Source organism: Pseudophryne corroboree, chromosome 7 (genome assembly GCF_028390025.1).
Source record: "Pseudophryne corroboree isolate aPseCor3 chromosome 7, aPseCor3.hap2, whole genome shotgun sequence".
Classification (NCBI taxonomy): domain Eukaryota; kingdom Metazoa; phylum Chordata; class Amphibia; order Anura; family Myobatrachidae; genus Pseudophryne; species Pseudophryne corroboree.
This window is the reverse complement of record NC_086450.1, coordinates 70,772,924-70,797,189: the sequence shown is the minus strand read 5'-3', so window position 1 is coordinate 70,797,189 and position 24,266 is coordinate 70,772,924. Positions and strand designations below refer to the sequence as shown.

Below are 24,266 nucleotides of genomic sequence, written 5' to 3'. Positions count from 1 at the left end.
ATAGTCATCTACTGTACCAATGTCCCATCATGCATGCTCTAGAGAGGACACTGTACATATTGTAGTTATCTACTGCACCAATGTCCCATCATGCCTGCCGAGGAGAGGACATTTTGCGTAATTATCTACTGTACCAATGTCCCATTATAGCATTGGTCTGCTATAGAGAGGACACGTTACGTAGTTATCTACTGTACCAATATCCCATCATGCCATTGGTCTGCTGTAGAGAGGACACATTACGTAGTTATCTACTGCACCAATGTCCCATCACACCTACTAAGGAGAACACACTTTACGTAGTTATCTGCTGTACCAATGACCCATCATGCCTGCTGTAAAAAGAACATATTACGTAGTTATCTACTTTACCAATGTTCCATCATGCCTGTTATAGAGAGGACACATTACGTAGTTTTCTACCAATGTCTCATCACACCTGCTGTAGAGATGACAGTTTATGTAGTTATCTACTGAACCAATGTCCCATCACGCCTGCAATAGAGAGTACACTTTACGTACTGTAGTACTACGACAGTGTAATCAGAACAGGCTGATCTGGACTGGAGCTGACGTCAGACACCCTCCCTGAAAACACTTGGGAATGCCTGCGTTTTTCCAGACACTCACAGTCAGTTACAACGCACAAACGGCCTCTTCCTGTCAATCACCTTGCGAACACCCGTGCAAATGAAATATTGGCACCATCCAGTCGGTGACTGGCAATGCCCGTTGTTGTTAGCTAATGCAGTGTATGCCCATGATATCTGCTGCGTGTCAGGCTGTCAGACATACTGTAGTGCCTGGCATTTTATCTGATTGCGTATTGTATGACCAGCAAGTGAATAGCAATGACGATATGACGCAGTAGTGTCATACTTACCTACTTTCTGGCAGCTCTCTCCGGGAGAGAACTGCCAGGACGGCTCAGTGGAGGGGCTGGGCTGGACAATGACGAGAGGAGGGGGCGGGGAGGAGGCGGAATGGGGTGTGGTGGAGGAGGGGCAGAGGCTGAACGAGGGCGGGGTTACAGCAGTACACCATTTAAACCACGCCCCCGTTCTGTAATGCCGCTATAACCGGCATTTTACAGCAGGGGGCGTGACTATGATGACACTATTCAACAAGAATCGCGTCATCTACTGTCCGGACCGCCCACTTTACTCTCAAAGTGGGCGGCCGGGCAGGGGGAAACTGAAAAACCGGGAGACTTGTCTGATCTTCCGTGGGGCCGGGAGGGTCACCCGATTTTCGGGAGCCTCCCGGCCATTCCGGGAGAGTAGGCAAGTATGAGTAGAGTACAGGCAATTGCAAGTATCTGGGGCATTCCAGTAAATGATTGTACCTGTATTCAGTTCTCAGATTCACCTCCCAAGCCCCTCAGCTCCTGTCTCCTAGACCCAGGCATTAGCCTCACACATTATTGGCAGAGCTCCCAGATTCCCTAGAGAGCAGGCACACTGATGCAGTCAGGGGTCAACATTCTTCATTTGTGTGAGTGATTTTTCTTTTAGATAAAGTTTATTGAAGGGAGACAATGAATAAAAACATAGGGCCTAATTCAGCTTCAGTTGCAATTTAGCAAATTCGCAAATCGGTCCATTATCGGACGACTGCGCATGCGCTGCATACACACAGCGCATGCGTCAGAGCCACAATCTGCGATTGCCAGGAAGTGTCCGTTTGTGTGAGATTACACAGCGTTTGTGGGGAGTGGTTGAGAAAACGCAGATGCGTCATGGCCAGTTTTGGGGCGTGCATCTGACATCAGTTGCAATAGATTGCCACTAAAAACATGGCTCCGGTGCAACTGCATTCTCATTATTCTGAATAGCCCTGAGTCATCCGCAACTGTCGTTGGTACTCAGTTTCTGCCTATGCACCGCAATTATGCGACTGCAATCGCACATTTGCGAATGCATCGTGGGCGTCTTTTTCCTTTTTGGGCGGCTCTTCACATGCGTTTTTTTAGCAGAATCAGGATTGAGACAATTGCACTTTCTGTCTCAATAGCGATTCAACCTGAATGAGGTCCATAGACACATACAAGAAATGTAATAAGCAGGAAAGGAACACAGTCAGTACATAGTAATCACATTAGAATACAGTATAGTGACCAGTTTTATGGTTAAGAGAGGGGAAAGGGAGAAAGAAGGAGCTTGGGGAGGGGACGGTGTGGCAGACCGAAAAGAGAAGGAAGAGAAGTGTCAGATGGAGACAAAGGGGGTCATTCCGACCCGATCGCTCAATGCAGTTTATCGTAGCGCAGCGTTCCGGTTGGAACTGCGCATGCACCGGTGCCGCAGTGCGCCGGCACATGCTGGACGGCCTAAGGCCGTCGTTCCTTAGCGATCGCCTCTGCCTGATTGACAGGCAGAGGCGATCGCTGGGCGGGAGGGGGGCATGGCGGCATTTGGCTGCCATTTTGGGGGCGCGGTCTGGCCAACGCAGGCGTGGCCAGACCGCGCGGGGGTGGACCGCAGCGGCTGCGTGACATCACACGCAGCCGCTGTGACCAGGGGCAGCGACAAGCAACTCCCGGCCAGCCTCAGGAGCTGCGCTGGCCGGGAGTTACTCAACAAGTACAAAAGCATCGCCGCTGTGCGATGCTTTTGTACTTGTGTGGTGGTACATCCGCATGTCTGGGAACGTGATCGTAGCTGTGCTAAATTTAGCACAGCTACGATCAACTTGGATTGACCCCCAAAGATATAAGAGAAGAGAGAAAGAAAGAGAGATCCTGAAGGGCGGATTATACTGTACCAATCTAAAGGATGAGGTAGCTCATACTAACTAATATGGAGAGGGAGCGTTTTGTGAAGCGAGGCAGGGGGCCTTAAACCTTGTCAAAGAATTTGGAGGAATTATTAAGTATACTGGTTATGTATTCCATACGATGTGTATACCAACATTTGCGATGTGTAAAATGATTTTTAAAACACTAAGCAGTGAAAAGAGAGAAGTGAGCCAGTGGAGAAGCTGCTCATGGCAACCAATCAACTGCTCTGTATTATTTTATAGTATGCAAATTATAAATGTTATTTCAGTGCTGATTGGCTGCCATGGGCGACTTCTCTACACTTTTCACTGCTTAGCACATCTCCCCCACTGTTCCATAAATGTCAGACCCCTCCAGCCAGCTATGTTTACAGCTTTTTGACAGCTACGCTCCTACACAGTGTCCTTAATGTACTTTGGCTGCATCTGCACATCCAGTGCCCAAAACTGCATGCCTGTACCAGCCCCGTTTCCCTAGCCGTACTTAGTTGCATGCCTGGTGTACTGTATGACTAAAGAAAAGACACACTTGTGTACCAAAAGGGAAATACAACTTCCGCCCGGAAAAAGACACATACTGGGGGAGATTCAAATGTTTGAAAAGTCAGTTGGGAGTCTGTTTTCTCCTATCTAATAGACAGGAAAAAACAGACACTCAACCGACTTTTCAAACATTTGAATCTCCCCCAATGTGTGTACATCTGAGTTTGAATATGGGCCCTCATTCCGAGTTGTTCGCTCGCTAGCTGCTTTTAACAGCATTGCACACGCTAAGCCGCCGCCCTCTGGGAGTGTATCTTAGCACAGCAGAATTGCGAACGAAAGATTCGCAAAATTGCGAATAGAAATTTCTTAGCAGTTTCTGAGTAGCTTGACACTTACTCTGCCACTGCGATCAGTTCAGTCAGTTTCGTTCCTGGTTTGACGTCACAAACACACCCAGCGTTCGCCCAGGCACTCCCCCGTTTCTCCAGCCACTCCCGCGTTTTTCCCAGAAAAGGCAGCGTTTTTTCACACACACCCATAAAACGGCCAGTCTCCGCCCAGAAACACCCACTTCCTGTCAATCACACTCCGATCACCAGAACGAAGAAAAATCCTTGTAATGCCGTGAGTAAAATACCTAACTTTTGAGTAAAATAACTAAGCGCATGCGCTCTGCGAACATTGCGCATGCGCAGTAAGCGACTAATCGCAATATAGCGAAATTCGGCAACGAGCGAACAACACGGAATGAGGGCCATGGTCCAATGTGTTGGGAGCATCATTAAGAAATTAATAGGAAAGGATATTGAATGCATCAGTTGTGTGTGTCCCACTAATCTACTGTAAGAGCCTTAGGGGTATATGCAATTCCGGATGAATTGCGGCTTTTTTTCGCCCGTTTTTAAATTCGACACAATTCAACCGTCGAATCCCGGCCGGCGGGTGCCGGAATTCGACATATTCAATTAAAAATGGATTCGACAGTCCCGCTGTCGAAAAACGGACCAATCCAGTGCGTCCTGGATTCGACATTTCGGACGGCACAAAAATGGTTAAAAAACCCTAAAATAAAATTGCGTGGGGTACCCCTCCTAAGCATAACCAGCCTCGGGCTCTTTGAGCCGGTCCTGGTTGTAAAAATACGTGGGGGAAATTGGCAGGGGATCCCCAGTATTTTTAGAACCAGCACCGGGCTCTGCATCCGATCCTGGTACAAAAAATACGGGGGACAAAAGACGTAGGGTTACCCCATATTTTTAACACCAGCACCAGGCTCCACTAGCTGGAGAGATAATGACACAGCCGGGGGACACTTTTATATCGGTCCCTGTGGCCGTGGCATTAAATCCCCAACTAGTCACCCCTGGCCGGGGTACCCTGGAGGAGTGGGGACCCTTAAATCAAGGGATCCCCTCCTCAGCCACCCAAGGGCCAGTGGTGAAGCCCGAGGCTGTCCCCACCATCCAAGGGCTGCGGATGGGGGGCTGATAGCCAAGTGACAAATAAAAGAATATTGTTTTTTACAGCAGAACTACAAGCCCCAGCAAGCCTCCCCCGCAAGCTGGTACTTGGAGAAACACAAAAAAAATACCCAAATAAAAACAGGACACGCACACTGTGAAAGTAAAACTTTATTACATACATGGCGACACACACATACTTACCTATGTTGACACGAGGTTCGGTCCACTTCTCCAAGTAGAATCCACGGTGTACATGAAAATAAAATTATACTCACCAAAATCCAGTGTAGATCGGTCCTCTTCTGAGCTTGTAATCCACGTACTTGGCAAAAAAACAAACCGCATACCCGGACAACGCAGTGGGACCCCTTTCCCCGAATGCTGAGACCCCTGTGACTCCTATCACAGAGGGTCCCTTCAGCCAATCAGGGAGTGCCACGCTGACCGCGGGTAACCTCACCGCTGACCGCAAAGTTCCCACCATTGGAGATAATGGAGCGGCTGTGCAATGCGCTGTCTGACAGCTCAGACGCGCATAGCCAATCAGGAGAGTGCCACGACGTGGCGCTCCCTGATTGGCTGAAGGGACCCTCTGTGACAGGAGTCACGGGGGGGTCTCAGCATTCGGGGAAAGGGGTCCCATGTGTAAACATGGGACCCCTTTCAGTCACCTCCACCTCCTGTTCGTGCAGCACCGCCCTTGCAACGCTCCGTCTCCTCCCTAGAAATGGAGCGTTGCCCGCCCCAAGACCGCCTCTGCCTGATTGACAGACAGAGGCGATTAAATTTTCGGCACCCTCCCGCACAAAAAGGCGGGCCATGCGCCGGCATCTTTTTTCTCACAATTTGTGGTTGGATCGCTTACTGTGATCCAACCTGAATAAAGCCCATTATCGCCAAGTAATCAGTTATATCTTTAATTGTTTAAAACAAAACTCCACTCTTCTCCATTATGTTATATTATGCTTCATTTATTACTGTTATATTAAACTTTGAGTTTTGTGACATTTATCTGGTGGACGTACGCCTTTATTCTCTCTTATGTAACCATGGGGTGCCTGGATGACACTCAGAAACTCAGGTCTGTATGCTACTCAGACTAATAATACGGATTCAGTATGATATACCGGCGGCATCACGGCCACCAGTATGCCGACAGCGAGGCGAGTGCTAGGAAGCCCCTAGTGGGCACAGTTATGGGCACCCACGGAGGGAGAATAGCCTGTGTCGCCGGTATTATGCTACACCCCAGGACACAGCTCGGGTCACTTATGCATGCAGGAGACATCTACTTATCAGACGCCTCCTGCTATATTAACATACAAGTGCTATAGCTGCTGCTTCCATGGAGGCAGCAACTATAGCCACTCCAACCACAACTGAATTAGGCCATTTAGGCTCAGAAAACATGGCATGCAGTGCTTCCCAAACATAAGTGTTCCATGGAGAGAGATATCATAAATCGTGATCATCTCCCCCTATATACAGCATTTTAGATTGTCGATTTGCTGGAATATCTTCTTGCTGGTGCAGCTGTTCTGATATAGAGCTGTCCCAGCAATGCATTGATATCCGGATTTATGACCCAGGACTTAAAATGAGCATGCATGCGCAAGCAGCACGTAATGGACAGGGATCCAAGGGGATCCAGGGATTATGCGAAAAGAAGCCCGTAGACTTCTATAGTCAATGCCATTTAATGATGGCATTAGCTAGTGGGCACCAGCCCCGGAACCGCTGTAGTTATCTGAGGATTTCACAAATGTTTCTATTTAATATTAACAGTGGATGAGCTATCACAGTTCATTTTATTTTGCCGAATGGACTTACGAGCTGTTCTTTTCTGTGACCCTTTCCTGTAGATAAGACCAATTGTCCGATCAACGTGTACTTCCTCATTGACACATCTGAAAGTATAATTCTGCAGACTGCTCCGATCCAGACCCTTCTGGACCAAATGAAGCGTTTCATTCCAGCCTTCCTGGGGAAGTTGGAGAACGTTGCATACCTAGACCAGGTGTCTCTGAACTGGAAATATGGAGGTTTGCACTACTCTGATGAGGTCCAGGTCTACAGCAAAATCACAGAAGACAAAAACGAATACATCGCCAACCTGCGCAAAGTCCAATATATCGGACGGGGCACCTTTACGGATTGCGCCATCTCTAACATGACCGCACAGATTCTAGCTCAGACTCAAGGACAGACAAACGCCGTGAACTTTGCGGTGGTGATCACAGATGGTCATGTGACAGGAAATCCTTGCGGAGGGGTGAAGAACCAGGTGGAGAGGGCACAAGGTGCTGGTATCAAGTTCTTCTCAGTGGCTGCAAGTCGTGACGTTTATGAGTCCGGCCTACGGGAGATTGCCAACACACCGTACGAGCTGTTCAGAAATTCATACTCCGTAACCAATCCAAAAGACCAGACTGAGCTCAATCAGGAGACCATTGATAAAATTATTCAAGTTATGGTAAGTAGATGATAAAGCAATGGAGTTTGAGTCAGAACTTTAAACTACAGACTTAACAGTCAGTTCTAGATTCACAAATAGGGAACAGATCACTTGGAATATTTAAATGTAAATCTAAAGGTATCTATTTAAAAAAAAATGTGTGTTATTTAAAACTGGACCTCCTAGGCCTGCTGAAGTCATCAGTACTATGGGGGAGATTTAGCAATGCTTAAAAAGAGATAAAGTAACAACCAATCACCTCCTAACTGTCATTTTTTTAAACCCAGCCTGCAAAATGATATTTAGTAACTGATTGGTTGGTACTTTATCTCTCGCCAAGCTATGATAAGTCTCCCCCTATGTTCCATAAGTAAAGGGCTATATAAAAGTTACTTAGCAAGCAGTACCAGAACGCGGTTACACATGCTCTACACTTAGCTAAGGGGTAAATCTTAAATGGGTTCTCTTCCTTTTTTTTTTTATTGCTTTCTGGTGTCAGAAAAATGACGTATATTATTTATAATTATGTATTTAGATTAGGGATCTGTGCAAACTAATAATGCAATAAGACTAATAATTGTTTTAGTGGTTGTTAGGGTTCAATAAAGATGCTATTAATGACCATGTGGCAGCTGCTGCCCCTGGGATAGAGCAACGACCACATATTGCAGGGGGGAGCCGGCCAGCACATATAAACATACATGCAATGTTGCATGTAATATATGTGCTGGCTGACTTACCCGGGGATCAGCAGCGGCGCTGTGTTTCGCTGGCCTGCCATAGCACAGGACACAGCGCTCAGCTTGTCTGTCCTATATAAGCCAGCCCCTAGACTCCCATTGGCTAGTTTCACAGGAATCTGCGGGCGGGCTTATAGAAGATAGACACTCTGAGCAGTGTGTCCCGTGTTACGGCAGCTGCTGATCCCCGGGTAAGGCAGCCAGAACATGTATTACATACAACATTACATGTATGTGTAATAAAAGTATAGCTCCACTTGTGAGGGTGAGAAACCCAAATAAAAGTCTAACTTTGACAATAAAACACTCCCTTATATACTATAGGGCGTCATCCATCCCCTAAAGTTTCAGCATTGGTAAGATGCTGTTTCAAATTAAGATAGAGTGTGGGAGAATAGGGGTTCTGGCGACCAACGGTGTTAAAAAGTATATTTAGAAGACTTAATATAATTGAAAATAGGGACGGAGTAACATTTTTTGTATACAATTTTTTTTGACAATAAATTTATTTTCAAGAGACATAAGTTTTTTAAAAAAAAACATAACTTCAACACACAGACACATATATCATAAAAGGTATGGGGTGGATTAATATCTGTGAACCTATATACTAAAAGGACTGGTAAATAATATAAAAAAAGTTTTTAGAACATTTTTTAGAAACATAGAAAGGATAAAAAGAATTGAGTAAAAAAATATATTGTATATAACAATATAGCATATCTTAGTATGGAGGGTCATACAGGAGTCCCAACGCGTTTCGTCACTGTCTAACTTCATCAAGGTGTCGCCCCTTGATGAAGTCAGACTGACGAAACACTGCTGCAGTGCTGCCCAGAGTCTCCTTTGCAAGCTCCAGCTGCGCAGCCTGTACAGCCTCCAGCAGCATCCGGAAGACACTCTGGGCAGTGCCGGTGGCCCCACCCCCTCTGTGTGACATCATGCCATCGTGCGCTGAGGGGGCGGGATGCACTGCCGCATACTTACTGTGCTGTGCACATGCATTCCCAACCTCCTGATCCTGTTACGGAGATCTGAAGAAAGATCACTTTGCGCAAGAAATAGCTGTGTGGGTGCATGTACACACTAATCCCATAATCACTCCGTCAGATCAGAGTATTTATCGTATCGTCGCACACACTGATAGTGTGTACCCAGCTTTAGATGCACATCATTAGATTACACACATCATTTATTTTGCCGACGCAGATTCCTCCCACATCACATACTGTAGATTACAGGAATAATATCCTGCTAGACTGATGCATCGCAGCTGCTGACTCCCTGTAATACTGTAAACAGACATAGGACAGCACAGAACCCAGTGTGACACGATGACCCCTTAACATCAACAGTCACAGCTGAAGCAGTATAAAATGTAAAAACAAAATCTAGCATTCAAGCAGGATCTGTTGTACTGTATGTTAATCACAAACGTCTAAAAACACAGAAAGTTAGGTAAATGGATGACAGTGCAGCAAAAATAAATACCATACTATCCCTTTAAACTAACTACAGAACTAACTATATTATTATCTAGACTGAAATGGGAGAGAAAGAAGGCTCTTGTGTGGGCGCACTCTGTACAGGAAAAAGTTCCTATAGAATATATCAAGAAATATTTAAAACATAACTTTTATTGATATCAATGTAAACATAATTTACCCATCTAAATGATCCATGAAAAAATAGGGAATTGGAAAAAATATTCAAATGTTCTGGTCTCTTGTTGCAAAGAGTGATTGGAAAGGTTGTAGACACAGAATTGTCATACCACCCTTTCCCCTGACCAGTACAGATTTCTGTATTAATCGGACCGAGGAGTGGTCAAAGCATTGTTGTAAAAATATCCAACTATGATCACTGATATTATGTGGATATGTTACTAATCAATGGTCACCAGACTTTAGCACCTGAAACGTTTGACAAGTGTCACAATTGTGAGTAGAAAAAACATTGAACTGCACTGGGCATTAACTGACTAAATAAAGAATTGTAGAATAGAAATAGTGGTGATACTGCTGTTGGCGTGTTCTACTCACACAGAGAGGAAACAAATTCCTACTCTACAACACCACAGTGGGACTCTGTGTCCTAAAATTATCCCCAAATCTGGGTTACAACCCGAATAATCAAGATCAACTCACTCCTTCACCTGTCTCGTGGACTCTCATCCACGGAACACAGAACCACGGATGTGGGTACTGTTGAACCGTGCCTAACGTGGACAGCAGATCCACCTATTTTGCTACCCTTTATTTTCCTTCCTCTTTTATTCTTTCTATCATTTTCCATCTAAGCATTTCTTATATAGGTGCACTCACATTGGCGTACTGATCATACTATCCTCTACTACCATACCACGCTGCTATCGCCCGATCTCGTCCGATCTTGGAAGCTAAACAGCGTTGGGCCAGGTCAGTACCAGGAAAGGAGACTGCCTGTGAACACCTGGTGTTGTAGAGTAGGAATTTGTTTCCTCTCTGTGTGAGTAGAACACGCCAACAGCAGTATAATCACTACTTCTATTCTACAATTCTTTATTTAGTCAGTTAATGCCCAGTGCAGTTCAATGTTTTTTCTACTCACAATTGTGACACTTGTCAAACGTTTCAGGTGCTAAAGTCTGGTGACCATTGATTAGTAACATATCCACTTAATATCAGTGATCATAGTTGGATATTTTTACAACAATGCTTTGACCACTCCTCGGTCCGATTAATACAGAAATCTGTACTGGTCAGGGGAAAGGGTGGTATGACAATTCCGTGTCTACAACCTTTCCAATCACTCTTTGCAACAAGAGACCAGAACATTTTAATATTTTTTCCAATTCCCTATTTTTTCATGGATCATTTAGATGGGTAAATTATGTTTACATTGATATCAATAAAAGTTATGTTTTAAATATTTCTTGATATATTCTATAGGAACTTTTTCCTGTACAGAGTGCGCCCACACAAGAGCCTTCTTTCTCTCTCATTTCAGTCTATGTACTCTCTGGCTCTGGGCGCACCACCAACAAGGACAGCATACATAGGAGAAAATCCTAGATATTTTCTCGCTCCCGCCATTAAGGGTAATTAATTGTCCGTTTTTGGTTTATATACATTAATATATTTTGTGGCCTGTGCCCGATCGCCCCAAGCTTTGTCCCTATATTATTATCTACTCAGAGTGAGTATATCATTCAGGAATAAAGGGGGTCATTCCGCGTTGATAGCTCGCGACGGATCTTCGCAGCGCAGCGATTATGGTAGAACAGGGCTAATCTGCGCATGCGTGTGCACCGCAATGCGCAGGTGCGTCGTACAAGTACAAAGAGCTTTGTGGTTTTGCACAGGTTCTAGCGACGCTTGCAATCACACTGGCGAACGAAAGGAGATTGACAGGAAGTGGGAGTTTCTGGGTGTCAACTGACCGTTTTCTGGGAGTGTTTGGAAAAATGCAGTCGTGGCCAGGCGTTTGCTGGGCGGGTATCTGACGTCAATACCGGGACTTTCCTCGCAGCAATCAGAATCAGAATAAGTAACTGCAGGGCTGGTCTTGTTCTGCACAAATTGTGTTTATAGCCGCTCGGCTGCGCAGGCGTTCGCACTCCTGCAAAGCGAAAATACACTCCCCCGTGGGCGGCAACTATGCGTTTGCACGGCTGCTAAAAGTAGCTAGCGAGCAGTCAACTCGGAATGACGGCCAAATAAACACATTCTAGATGAAAGCCATGTTCAGGCATCAGACAGCTGAGCATGGTCATAGAACAGAATCGGGTCAGTACACAGGAACACAGATGAGCTACTGAACTGAAAACACAGACTCTTTGCTCTGGCAAAAGCCGATTTACGTAATTAAGTGCCTGATCAGGAGCAGCTGATAGTTCCTGTTTGTAAATACTAGAAGCCTCTGTCAGTCTGTTAAGGAAATATCAGGATTTGGCTTACAAAGGAAAAGAAAGAGCCACGGCCGGCCAAACTCAGATTTTTTTTTTAAAGGGGCAAACAATTACAAAGCAAAACCATGGCTTGTAAGTGATTGCCCCCTTTAAAAAAAACATCTGAGATCGGGCGGCATTCCGCACCTCCAGCGATCTCGGAGTTCATTACATCCCGCCGCCAAGCTGAATCGTGACATCATCATAGTATGGTCATAACGCTTTCATGGTCTTTACCATGAGGATGGTTAATATTTTTAATCATCTGACGTAGAGTGTAAAAAGTCATGGGTCTTCAACCTGCGGCCCTCCGGCTTCTATGGAACTATACATCCCAGCACCCCCTTTCTCAGTTTTAGCAGGCCTTAATAGCAAAACTATGCCAAAGCATGCTGGGATGTTTCGATCCACAGCAGCTGAAGGGCCACAGGTTGAAGACTAAGGGCCAAATGTAATAGAGTGAAAGTTTCAAAAAGTGGGAGATTTGGTAAGGTTTTGCAGGTTTTTTCTTAAAGTGGCAATCATTTACACAGCAAGTTCAACCTGGTTCTGCAGTGTAAATGATTGCCACTTTAAAAAAAAAAACTGAAAAACCTTACCAAATCTCTCACTTTCTGAAACTCTCACTATTACATTTGGCCCCAATGGTTTAAGCAATAAATAAATAATCGGTGCTTATATTTGTGTTATAGAGACTGCAGGCTAGAATTACAGTGTCAGTAGCATCAGTTGTGGTGATTGATCCAGGGAATTTATCTGTCTACGAAGTACGAGGTCACCTGTAAAGTAAAGTGTTAACTGTCTTACTACGGGTTCTATTTTACCTTAACGCATCCGGAATGTAGAGAGGGACATATGACAGTGTTGCTTCTTCAGTATTGCTCATACAGAGTAGTGTGGCATAAAAATATTTTAGCGCTGTTTATCCTGCTGTCTGGTTCTAAACCGCTTATCATAATTAATATATACATGGAAATAATGTTAGAGATATGTACATATTAAAGAGTCTAATATATTTGTGTCTTTTCCACAGAAACATGAGGCTTACGGAGAGGTACGTATTCCCTCATTCTCATATTAGATATAAAGTATTCCGTGTCATGTATGGGTTTGTTTTAAGAATAAAAGGGGAATAAAACTATTTAATTCGGACTTAGACAAAGCCCATTCGTAGCTTTATTAGCCAAGAACGTGGACACAGAGACATATTGGTGCGGATAGCAGACATGCTGTGGGCATAGATATTATACAATTATATCAAACTGAGCATGACTGGGCATAGATGGGCAGGCTGACACTGACTTTGTGTGCCTGTGGGGAGGAATAAGGTAAGATAGTATGTCTTCCTCTCTGTACATACTCGTTGTTTGTTTCTTTCAGTGTTATAAACTGAGCTGTCTCGAGATTCCAGGACCTTCTGGTCTTCCTGGGCAGAAAGGACAGAAGGTAAGAATAAAGCACCCAGTTATCCTCTTCTGCACATATATCCCACTTACACTTATCCCTATATCATAGTCATTTTATAAGTATGTACAGGGATTTCTTTACTGAATGAAAGCTGTCACACAATGGTAAACACAAAAACATTGCCTGGAAAAAAGTTTCACACGATGTTATAGAAAAGGGTCTGTATCCCACTATTATTATTATTATTATCCTTTATTTATATGGCACTACGTGGGATCTGGAGCGCCCAATTACAGAGTAAACAAATAAGCAAAATATGAAGACAATGACTTACAGTTCAATACAATATAGGACACATACTGTACAGGGTATACAGTATAAACATAGCTGCACAAAACAGTAAACAGCACTGAAAAAAGTATCAGGGTGGCAGAAAACCGAGGGATTTGGTGCCATCAAAGGGAGTATTGAAAAGAAGACAGGTTAAATAAGAGATGTAAAGGCACATGAGGGAAGAGGGCCCGCTCGTGAAAGCTTACATTCTAAAGGCATGCAATAGGGAAATGTAATCATCCACATCAGCCCCTGCCCCATTAGATCTAACAGTAAATACAAGCACACACTACGGTCAACTTGCTGTTAGCAGGCAATTGACCTACTGGCATGATTGGGACAGGTTGAGGAGACCAGATCACCCATGCAAACACGGGAAAAACATACAGACTGCACATATAGAGACCTATTGGATTCAAATCCGTGTCCCCAGAGTTGTGAGATAATGCTAACCACGGTGCTACTGTGCTGTGCCACCAAGGATGGTACCTAGTATCCTGCTGTGTTATTAGTGGTCACAAATATAATGGGACGGAGCTGATGTACCTGGAACATGCTCGTCCTAATAACCTTTATTCCACTAGACTGAGTCCCCCGAATCCTCCCAACTTCAGGGTTATCCTCCAATCCAAAGGTGCACAGTAATAAATATAATGCTAGTTACTATGTAGGTGACATACCCATCAGACGCCAGCTGAGAAGTACAAGTGCATACCTAACAGAGGAACAGCAGAAGGTCCAACCCCCTAAGCTTCCTTTTGCCATTGCCTCATCCCTGACCACTATCCAACATCACTCCAAGTAATCTTATTTTTTTCACAATTTTTAGGGAGCCAAAGGAAATGCAGGTGAACCAGGAGCCACTGGTCTTAAAGGACGACAGGTGAGTAACCCACAGCAAATATACATTCCAGGTTTTATAGACCATTTTCCCTGCAGATCATTTGTTGTCCAGTGCATTCACATTCTTATCTTTTTAGGGAGACCCTGGAATTGAAGGACCTATTGGATATCCTGGAGCTAAGGTAAATGGTTCTGAGGAGGCGTAGACTCATAGCTACTGTAAGTATCTATAGCTAATAATCGCATCTACATGAGCCTCATATAATGGGTTTCTCTTCTGTTTTAGGGTGTTATAGGGCTCAAGGGTGAAAAGGTAAGTGCTTGAGCTCTTGGCAATTCACATCTGACTTGGTACCAATGTTTCTTACCTTGTAACCATGTTCCTCTTGTTCCCCAGGGAGATTACGGTACAGATGGAAGGAAGGTATGTTGGCTTTGTCATATAGGTCTATGTGTGTACAGTATATCAATTCTTCAGCTGAAATGTACAGAAAACTGACTATTATTTCTTTATATCAGGGACTAGCTGGGCTCCATGGAAGAAATGGTACAGACGGACAGAAGGTAAGGAGATCATCCTACAGTATGTAATGTGTGTTGACTATATATGACCTACATGTCATACCTAGGGAAGAGAATTGGCAGCACCCATGAGACTTAAAACATATCGATTATCATTAACTTGAGAGATGTAATGCCACATATATGCAAACCCCTGGAATTTTTTACTTGGGGATCTGATGCCCCAGAGGTGGGAAATTAGACCATTGTGTTGCAGCCACTAGAAGTGTTAGACTCCTGTATTACAGAAAGGGTTTCAATGAATACATTTCACTATGGATTAATCCAAGTCTGCCTAAGGTCAGATGGATCCCTGGAAGATTAGCAATGGCGCATCCAGGCTTGAGCTCTAGAGGCAAATTTGCCCAAAGGGATAGTGGACTCATTTAAGCAAGTAGCCTACGGTATGTTCATACAGAGAAGATTCCCTAACCAAAATATTAAGGTTTAGGTTTTTCCCTTCCTGCCCTTATTAATGCCCCGTCCATATCCCAAGACTACTCCAGTGCCCCCTGTGGATTCAAAGAAAAGGATTTTATCTGGTAAGTACCAAAATCCTATTATTTGTTTCCCCCACCGCACTCACTCACCGAAAAACAAGCCCATGTAGAAAAGTCACACACTAATGGGGAGATTTATCAAACTTTTCTAAAGAGGACAGCTGGAGAAGTTGGCAACCACTCATATTCTAGCAATCATTTTATAGAATGTACTAGATAATATATAGCTAAAATTTGATTGGTTGAAATGAGCAACACCACTGCTTGTCCTCCTTAGAAGGTTTGATAAATCTCCCCCTAAGTGGCGTAATTACATATCTCGCTTGCTGATGAGGTTTGAGAAGGAGCCTAAGAATTCTCTATAATTTGTCTTCTCTAATTATAGCATAAAAGTGACACACAGTTCCTATTATGCGGCTGCACAAATTCCCTTTCCTCATGGATCCCATAAGGGCTCCAAATGTTTGTCAGCCCCAAGAGAATGTATACAACTGTTTTGGTTGGAAGAACACCAGATTTCCTAAATTATTTCAGTCCACCTTGAGAACTACATCTGTTAGGTATCATTACCAATGTAAATGAACCTAAACTAGATAGTATGTTCCTTCTCAGGACAATTCTTAGGGAACCATAGCTCAGAGGTGGCTGCCTCAGAACCCTACTCTCCATGTCTGGACTGTAATTATTTACTATACCTTTCTATATACAGATGTAGCCACGCAAATTGTCGCACTCGCGATTACACATGTGTTCTCTATGGTTTGCGGGTGTGACTGTTTGCACTTGCCTGTATCGTAGATGTGCTAAATTTAGCACATCTACGATCAGTCACACAGACATGCAGGGGGACGCCCAGCACAGGGCTAGTCCTCCCCGCATTTCAGGGCAGACCACCCTGCACAAGTACAAAAGCATCGCACATCGGCAATGCTTTTGTACTTGAAGAGTAGCTCCCTGGTAGCGCAGTTCCTGCGTGCTGGTATGGAGCTACCCGTCGCTGTACTGGTCGCAGCGGCTGCATATGACGTCACGCTGCCGCCACGGCCCGCTAACCCCCCAAAGGTTCGGGTACGCCTGCGTTGCCCGGACCGCGCCTCCTAAACGGCGGCTAAACACCGCCGGCCCGTTCCCTCCTGGCCAGCGATCGCCTCTGCCTGTCAATCAGGCAGAGGCGATCGCAGGGCTAAGACAGCCGTCGGCTGTCTGCCATGCGCCGGCGCATGCACATTTCAGACCTGAACGGCTGCTGTGTCTGTGTGAAAACGCACAGCACCGATCAGGTCTGAATTATGCCCAATATCCTGATGTTTCTGAAGAAATCTAGGTGTCCATGATATTTGCTTCCAAAATCATTTTAATTTGAGTAATTTCATTTGCTGAAGTTCTATTAGCTGTTTTCAATAGATGATCTTGATCAACAAAGAAAAATGAATAAATGTTTTCATGAAGATAAATGCTGCGTCTTGTCTGTTCTTAGGGCAAAGCTGGTCGGATTGGCTCCCCTGGCTGTAAAGGAGACCCCGGAGACAAGGTGAGGTTATAGAATAGTTTATATACAGTGTACTAGTTACAATTTTAAAAGAAGGGGATGGTTGTATTACTGTGGATTTCACTATAAAGGTGATAATTGGGAATGGGTATAACTATATCCCATATCAGCTTGATATGCTGTAAGGGTTTTTTTTTTAATTACAAATAATTTTTTTTTTGCTTTTTTATCGATTGATCTACACAGTCACAATCAGATGTAATTGACTGTTGAATGATGGCCCTCATTCCGAGTTGATCGGTCGGTATTTTTCATCGCATCGCAATGAAAATCCGCTTAGTACGCATGCGCAATATTCGCACTGCGACTGCGCCAAGTAATTTAACAATGAAGATAGTATTTTTACTCACGGCTTTTTCATCGCTCCGGCGATCGTAATGTGATTGACAGGAAATGGGTGTTACTGGGCGGAAACACGGCGTTTTATGGGCGTGTGGATGAAAACGCTACCGTTTCCGGAAAAAACGCAGGAGTGGCTGGAGAAACGGGGGAGTGTCTGAGCGAACGCTGGGTGTGTTTGTGACGTCAAACCAGGAACGACAAGCACTGAACTGATCGCACAGGCAGAGTAAGGTTGAAGTTACTCAGAAACTGCAAAGTAGTTTGTAATCGCAATATTGCGAATACATCGGTCGCAATTTTAAGAAGCTAAGATACACTCCCAGTAGGCGTAGGCTTAGCGTGTGTAACTCTGCTAAATTCGCCTTGCGACCGATCAACTCGGAATGAGGGCCGATATCCTGTTAAACTATAGTATGTCAGATACTGTAGAAGTATGCAACGTGCTATTGGTAATTTTAAAATAATGCGGACCATGCATCTACCGGAAGTACAGCCTACAATATTTTGAGTCATTTTCGGCTGGCTCTGATGATCGGCAATTTGTCAGGGAATTGCCAAAATACAGCATGGCAAAAGACCCCAATTTGACAATTCCAATCATTTTTGGGTCACAATCTGAAAATTGAGTATTTCCAACATGTTGACTGTCCCCTGACTTGGACATAGGGAGAATGGTGACCTGCCGGAATTAATAGTAGAAGTATGAGCTGCATACAGTAAGTTTGCATCCCAGGAATCCTAAATATGTTGTCCTGTGATAATTAACTTGGTTGGAACAGGAGATAGCGGTCTAATCTGCGCATATGTGAAGTATATGACAAAAGAAATAGGCTACATTAGTGTTCTGTAGTCACTAATGTAATAGGATTGCTATGTTTTGTTTAAGTGTTGAAGAGAGTTATACTTCTGTGCAGGGGCGTAGCCAGAACTTTGTGGGCCCCATAGCAAACTTTTGAAGGGCCCCCCGTCCCAATGCTTCTAGAGAGACACCACTGTGCAATTTTATGCCCTATAATAATGCCCTAGTTCTTTTTCTGAACCATAGTAGAGCTTTATTTAATGTTATGCCCCATAGTAGTGCCCTAGTTTCTTTTATGAATCGCAGTAGTGCTTAAGTTCCCCTATGTCACACTTCAGAACTGCCAGTAGACATTATGCCACACAGTACCTCCAATTCACAATATGATGTATATTCTTCCCCGTTCATATTGTGCCTCATTACAGGGCCCCAGGCTCATATTATATAACATTAAAATGCCCTACAAGTCATTTTGTACCACTCTACAATGAGCAGGTCTAGGGGCATACCAAAATATAGTGAACCCCCCAAGGAAACAGTTTGAAAAGATCCACACATACAACCAAATGGCGAACAATGTGTATAACACATGTAACTTTGACAGGAAAGGTGGGCCCCTCTCAGCTCTGGGCCCCATAGCAGCTGCACCTATGGTAGCTACGCCCTTGCTTCTGTGATCCTATGGCTATGGTTAGTATTGCTTTATAGTGTTAGATGTAGTTGTGCTGGGAGACACTGTACAGTAAGATTTTTGTACTCAATTAAATGTGTTTGCTGCATACTATGGGCGGGATTCAATTCTTTTCACCCCTTTCCACACCCGATCTATTTCTGCCCTCTGGGGCGTAGTACAGGTTGAGTATCCCATATCCAAATATTCCGAAATACGGAATATTCTGAAATACGGACTTTTTTGACTGAGAGTAAGATAGTGAAACCATTGTTTTTGATGGCTCAGTGTACACAAACTTTGTTTAATACACAAAGTTATTAAAAATATTGTATTAAATTACCTTCAGGCTGTGTGTATAAGGTGTATATGAAACATAAATGCATTCTGTGCTTAGATTTAGGTCCCATCACCATGATATCTCATTATGGTATGCAATTATTCCAAAATACGGAAAAATCCGATATCCAAAATACCTCTGGTCCCAAGCATTTTGGATAAGGGATACTCAACCTGTATCATTATTTCAGCTTGCTACCCCCGGAGTAGGGAGGCACCCAAACCTTTACACATCTAAACCTGATCACTATGGGTGCAATATGCGCGATAACGGAGATCATTTTAGAAAGGAAATTGGGCGTGATATATAATTTGAATCTCACCCTATTGCTTTAAAAAAGAAGACAAAACTGCAGAAATCGGTTTGCACATGGTATCCGTTTGGATGGTTGACCATGTTAAGTCATTAGGTCGACCACTGTTGATCAACATTGACTTGGTCGACATGGACACACGACATGGACACATGGTCAACGCATGAAAATGGTCGACACGTGACAGGTCGACACATGAAAAGGTCGACATGGACACATGGTCAACGCATGAAAATGGTCGACACGTGACAGGTCGACACGTGAAAATGTCGACATGACTTTTAAAAAATAAATAAATAGATTTTTCAATTTTTCATACTTTACCATCCAGGCGGACTATGATTGGGAATAGTATGGCGAGCAATGCGAGCCGTGCAGGGGGGTGCGGTACACTAATTGGGGTTGACATTTTCACGCGCCGACCATTTTCACGCTTCAACCATTTGTCAACCTCGACCATGTCAATGTCGACCAATAGCGGTCGACCTATTGACTGTCGACCTTAACATGGTCGACCATTCATAGCGGAACCGTTGCACATGTGATTATGGCGCACAGCTTTGTATATTCTCATGCATTTTTATTATGATAAGGAGTTATATTTTGATTGCAAATAGAAGTAACCAGTGTATACTGTATGTTGGGCTGGTACGGGATATTGTTAACATGTATTATTTTATTTTAGTGATTAGTCTTGACATCTGTTTGTAAGAAAGACGGCAATGCTTATAATAAAAGTCTCAGGATTAATATTTACGACTTATGTTTTAGGGTCCTGATGGATACCCAGGAGATGCAGGAACCCGAGGTGAAAATGGAGACCCTGGAGTAAAGGTGCGTGGTGGTTACTGATCTGTGTAACATGGGGTATCAGTAGTCTCCCGGTCATATACAGTATAGATAGATACTATCTGCAGGTACACTCTGCAGTGCTACAGATATAACAGAAACACATTTATTGCAGTTACTGTAGCATATTTGTTTTCCTTGTTTTGCCAACCAAATATCTGCAAATTGCACCATTTTACCCATTTTAGAAACAACATTGGCATGACAAGTAAATGTTGTGGTAGAAATGCTCTTTTAAATTTTACGCCTATGGCGCTGCTACAGCTGTGTCCTTCCTCATTTAGCCTCCGCATGTAATGAGTCGTGCATGCGATCCGCCAGCTCCAGTGCGACTCAGCCAGCGCCGAGACTCTTTTTCCCCCCGAAAATGCATCTTATGTCTTATTCGCATCACTATGTGAACTAGACGCACAAGCAGACTTTGCTCATTAAAATGATATGCGGCATGTGAATATTCTGTTTACAACTGCAACTGTATCTGCATATGAAGTGCTACGTTACAGTGTTTTCCTGGAAGATACAGCGGCATTTGCAGAAAGATATAGTCACACCTCATATCATTTTAAGTGAGCAAAGTCTGCTTGTGCGTCTTATTTACATTGCATTGAGAATAAAATGCATTTTTTTGAGTAAAATGCACAAAAAGACGTTCAGCATTAGTAAACGCGCTCATGACTGGGCTCAACTAGAAGAACTGTTTAACGTGACAGCAGCAATGATGAGGGAGGACACATCTGCACTAATGGTGTAATTCAGACCTGATCTCTCGCTAGCTCTTTTTTGCAGTCCTGCGGTCGCATAGTCACCACCCACCAGGGAGTGTATTTTCGCTGTGCAAGTGTGCGATCGCATGTGCAGCCGAGCGGTACAAAAAAACATTGTGCAGTTCAGAGTTGCCCAGGACTTACTCAGCCACTGCGATCACTTCAGCCTATCCGGGACCGGAATTGACGTCAGACACCCGCCCTGCAAACGCTTGGACACGCCTGCATTTTTCCAACCACTCCCAATTGCCACCCGCAAACGCCTTCTTCCTGTCAATCTCCTTGCGATCGGCTGTGCGAATGGATTTTTCGTAAAACCCATCGCACAGCACTGATCCGCTTCATATGCATGTGCAGTCCTGCAAAAAACACTAGCGAGTGATCAGGTCTGAATTACCCCTTAAACTCTCCACTAAGTGGGTAATTTAGAGTTCAATGTATAATATTTGTCTGCACGCGTTTATTTTAATATCAGTATTTTGATGTCCATGCATCTTAAGATACATACAACCTTAAATTCTGCATACTCAGTAGATGCGTCTGTAGCAAATAATTGCCATTATCATCAACAACACAAAAACTGCACCACTTTGTGCAGCATTAGGAATGTATTACTATGGTTAGGAATGTATTACTATGTAGGTAAAAATAAAATGTGTAATCTGCAATCCTTACTGTACTGCTCTTGCATGTGAACACTCAGGTGGTTCAAGAGAGGAGGGAACCCATCTGCAGTCTCCTTGCAACCCACCTCCCTCTCCGCATTGTGTCAGCGTCTACTGCACATGCACAAATCACTGGGTAAAATGGTGCCGCCACCATTTTCCCGGTGATTTCTCTACTGTGTATGAGCAGATCTCTTGGAAAAATGCACTGGCACCATTTTCCCAGTGATTTCCGTGAAGAATTGCGGAGAGGTAAGCATACTCTATTGATGTAGTCTGTGTGATGTGTGCCCTGCTGTACCAGGGGCCAGTGTGCACCAAACACACCTCTCTAAGTGTATGGGGCTAGTGTCATGTAAACGCAGCCCAAATACTGGAGAAAGCTGTGTGCATGCTCAGTGGGAACCATTTTATATACAGGGCAAAATTACCCCTGACTTTTCATCATTGACTATTCTCAGTGAGTACCTGATGTCAAGGGAGGGAAGAGGTTGTAAGAAGTGAGAAGGATTCTAATTATGTTGGAGCTCCAAGGAGTAATGATTAAGATGCCAGGCCACCTTCTATCTACACACAGTGCAAGTTGCCATTTTGTGAGCTGAACCATGAAAATGTAGGAGCCCATTTATCAACGAGTGATAAAACTCATTGTGTATAATAAAACTTGTGTATGATAAATGCTGCTTCAGCCAATCAGCTCCTAACTGTCATTATTCAAACACATGACAGTTAGAAACTGAACATGTGACAGGAGCGGACTGGCTGGAGGACCATTTGTCATACGCAACGAGTTTTATCACTTATTGATAAATGAGCCCCTATAAATGTACTATAACAAGAAGTTTGCCAAAATACATATTTGCCCCATACATCACACTGTCACATTTAGTGTCACAAATAAAGAAGTTGTGCTTTTAGCCATAGACCTGCCACTTGCTACTACCTAATACTTAGAATGTCCTTTATAAGACTGTAGGAATGACCTTACTGTAAGTAAAGTGTGACAAAATAGGATATTGGTACTGTACTTACTGTAACTCCTATTCTCACAGTCCATTGGGGTCACTGGAAAAAAAACATGGGGTATAGAGTTTGGTGGCAGGAGCAAAGGCGCTTAAAATGATAAGGCAAAAAGTTTATCTCTATACCGTGGGTAGGCGATGGGTAGAGAATGCCGGCGGTCAGAATATTCATAATCCCGATAGGGGAAGGTAAGTATTCTTACCTTCCCCAAAATGTTCCCCTGTCCCCCCCTCCCCACAGCCTAACCCTAACCCTACGTGGTAGCACCTGTACCGACCCCCCCCCCCCCCCCCGCAGCCTAAACCTTACCCTTCCCCCCCTGCAGCCTAACCCTAATCCTCTGGGCGGGGTGTAAAACCCTAACCCCCCTCTCCGCAGCCTAAAACTAACCCCCCCCAGGATGCAGCATAACCTTCCCCCTGCATCCTAAACCTATTTTTCTACCCCCCCCCCTCCCCCCACCCCCCAGGCCGTGTGAATAGACTTGGGACAGACTCTGTTCACACCGCTGTGCAGACTCCGATCACACAGTTGCAGTGTTAACGGTTCTGCTGGCGCTTGGAGAAGACATCACCTCCAGGCGCCATGGATCCGGCTCTTCCTGTACTGTAAACGGGACCTGGGCCATCCGTTCACACTGCCCCTTCCCGAGCCCAACTTGCTTCCCAGGTTGGATTATTGGGTCACTGGACCTGGGTTATTTTTTGAGGACCCTTTCACACCGAGCGGCGATCCGGGTTACCCCGGCAATAATCCGGGTTATCGCAGTGGTGAGAAAGGGGTATTACAGTGATAAAAGTACACCTACCGGTTCTTGCCTAAGTATGAGCGATCTCCAGCAAAGGATTGACATACTTCAGGCTCATACTGAACGTGTGCAGTGTGTAGATATAATGGCCACAAATATAGTATTGTATACAGTATGTGCTATCACCAAACTGGCTGTGCATTGGTAATCTATAGAACTACTGTAGTATTTATGCCAATTTGCAAAGTATAACGCAGTGTACAAGATTAGACATTAAATAAATAATACAATTAGGGGATGATACAGAGGCGGACACTACTCATAGAGCTGCTGCGTCTTTGTACGCAGCGACTGTGTGAAATTATGCAAAAGGAAAGGTAATAAAAAGACGCCCAGATTATGCACATGTACAGAATTTAAAACATCGGAGGTGTGTGTTAGCATCGAATTAACTTACATCTTTGAATCCGGCCCTTAGTTAAGGCAGTTCCTATAAATCATAGTGAGTGCTCCACTCCTTAATCTATATAGTGCCTCCTTATTTTACATTGATAGATTATAATCTCTTGTAAAATGTAATGTGGCAGGACAGCAAGTGTCTGATGCCCAGTGGAGACTCGCCACCAGAGCAATGACTGTTATTTCATGTATGTTACATGGTCCCGGCACTCGGGATGCCGGCAGTCACATGACCAACACCGGCATCCTGA

General features: G+C 44.2%; 1 protein-coding gene and 1 pseudogene across 2 annotated transcripts in view; both read left to right on the top strand.

The window, feature by feature from the left end:
* COL6A2 (collagen type VI alpha 2 chain) overlaps positions 1-24,266 on the top strand; it is a 49,678-nt gene that overhangs the window by 6,668 nt on the left and 18,744 nt on the right. For both annotated transcript variants that reach the window (XM_063933280.1, XM_063933281.1), the window contains exons 3-12: positions 6,590-7,200; positions 12,884-12,904; positions 13,231-13,296; positions 14,420-14,473; positions 14,571-14,615; positions 14,720-14,746; positions 14,831-14,857; positions 14,953-14,997; positions 16,972-17,025; positions 20,279-20,341. In XM_063933280.1, coding sequence (XP_063789350.1) covers positions 6,590-7,200; positions 12,884-12,904; positions 13,231-13,296; positions 14,420-14,473; positions 14,571-14,615; positions 14,720-14,746; positions 14,831-14,857; positions 14,953-14,997; positions 16,972-17,025; positions 20,279-20,341 — 1,013 coding nt within the window. The remainder of the gene's footprint in view (positions 1-6,589; positions 7,201-12,883; positions 12,905-13,230; positions 13,297-14,419; positions 14,474-14,570; positions 14,616-14,719; positions 14,747-14,830; positions 14,858-14,952; positions 14,998-16,971; positions 17,026-20,278; positions 20,342-24,266) is intronic.
* LOC134947293 (5S ribosomal RNA) lies at positions 10,270-10,388 on the top strand (annotated as a pseudogene).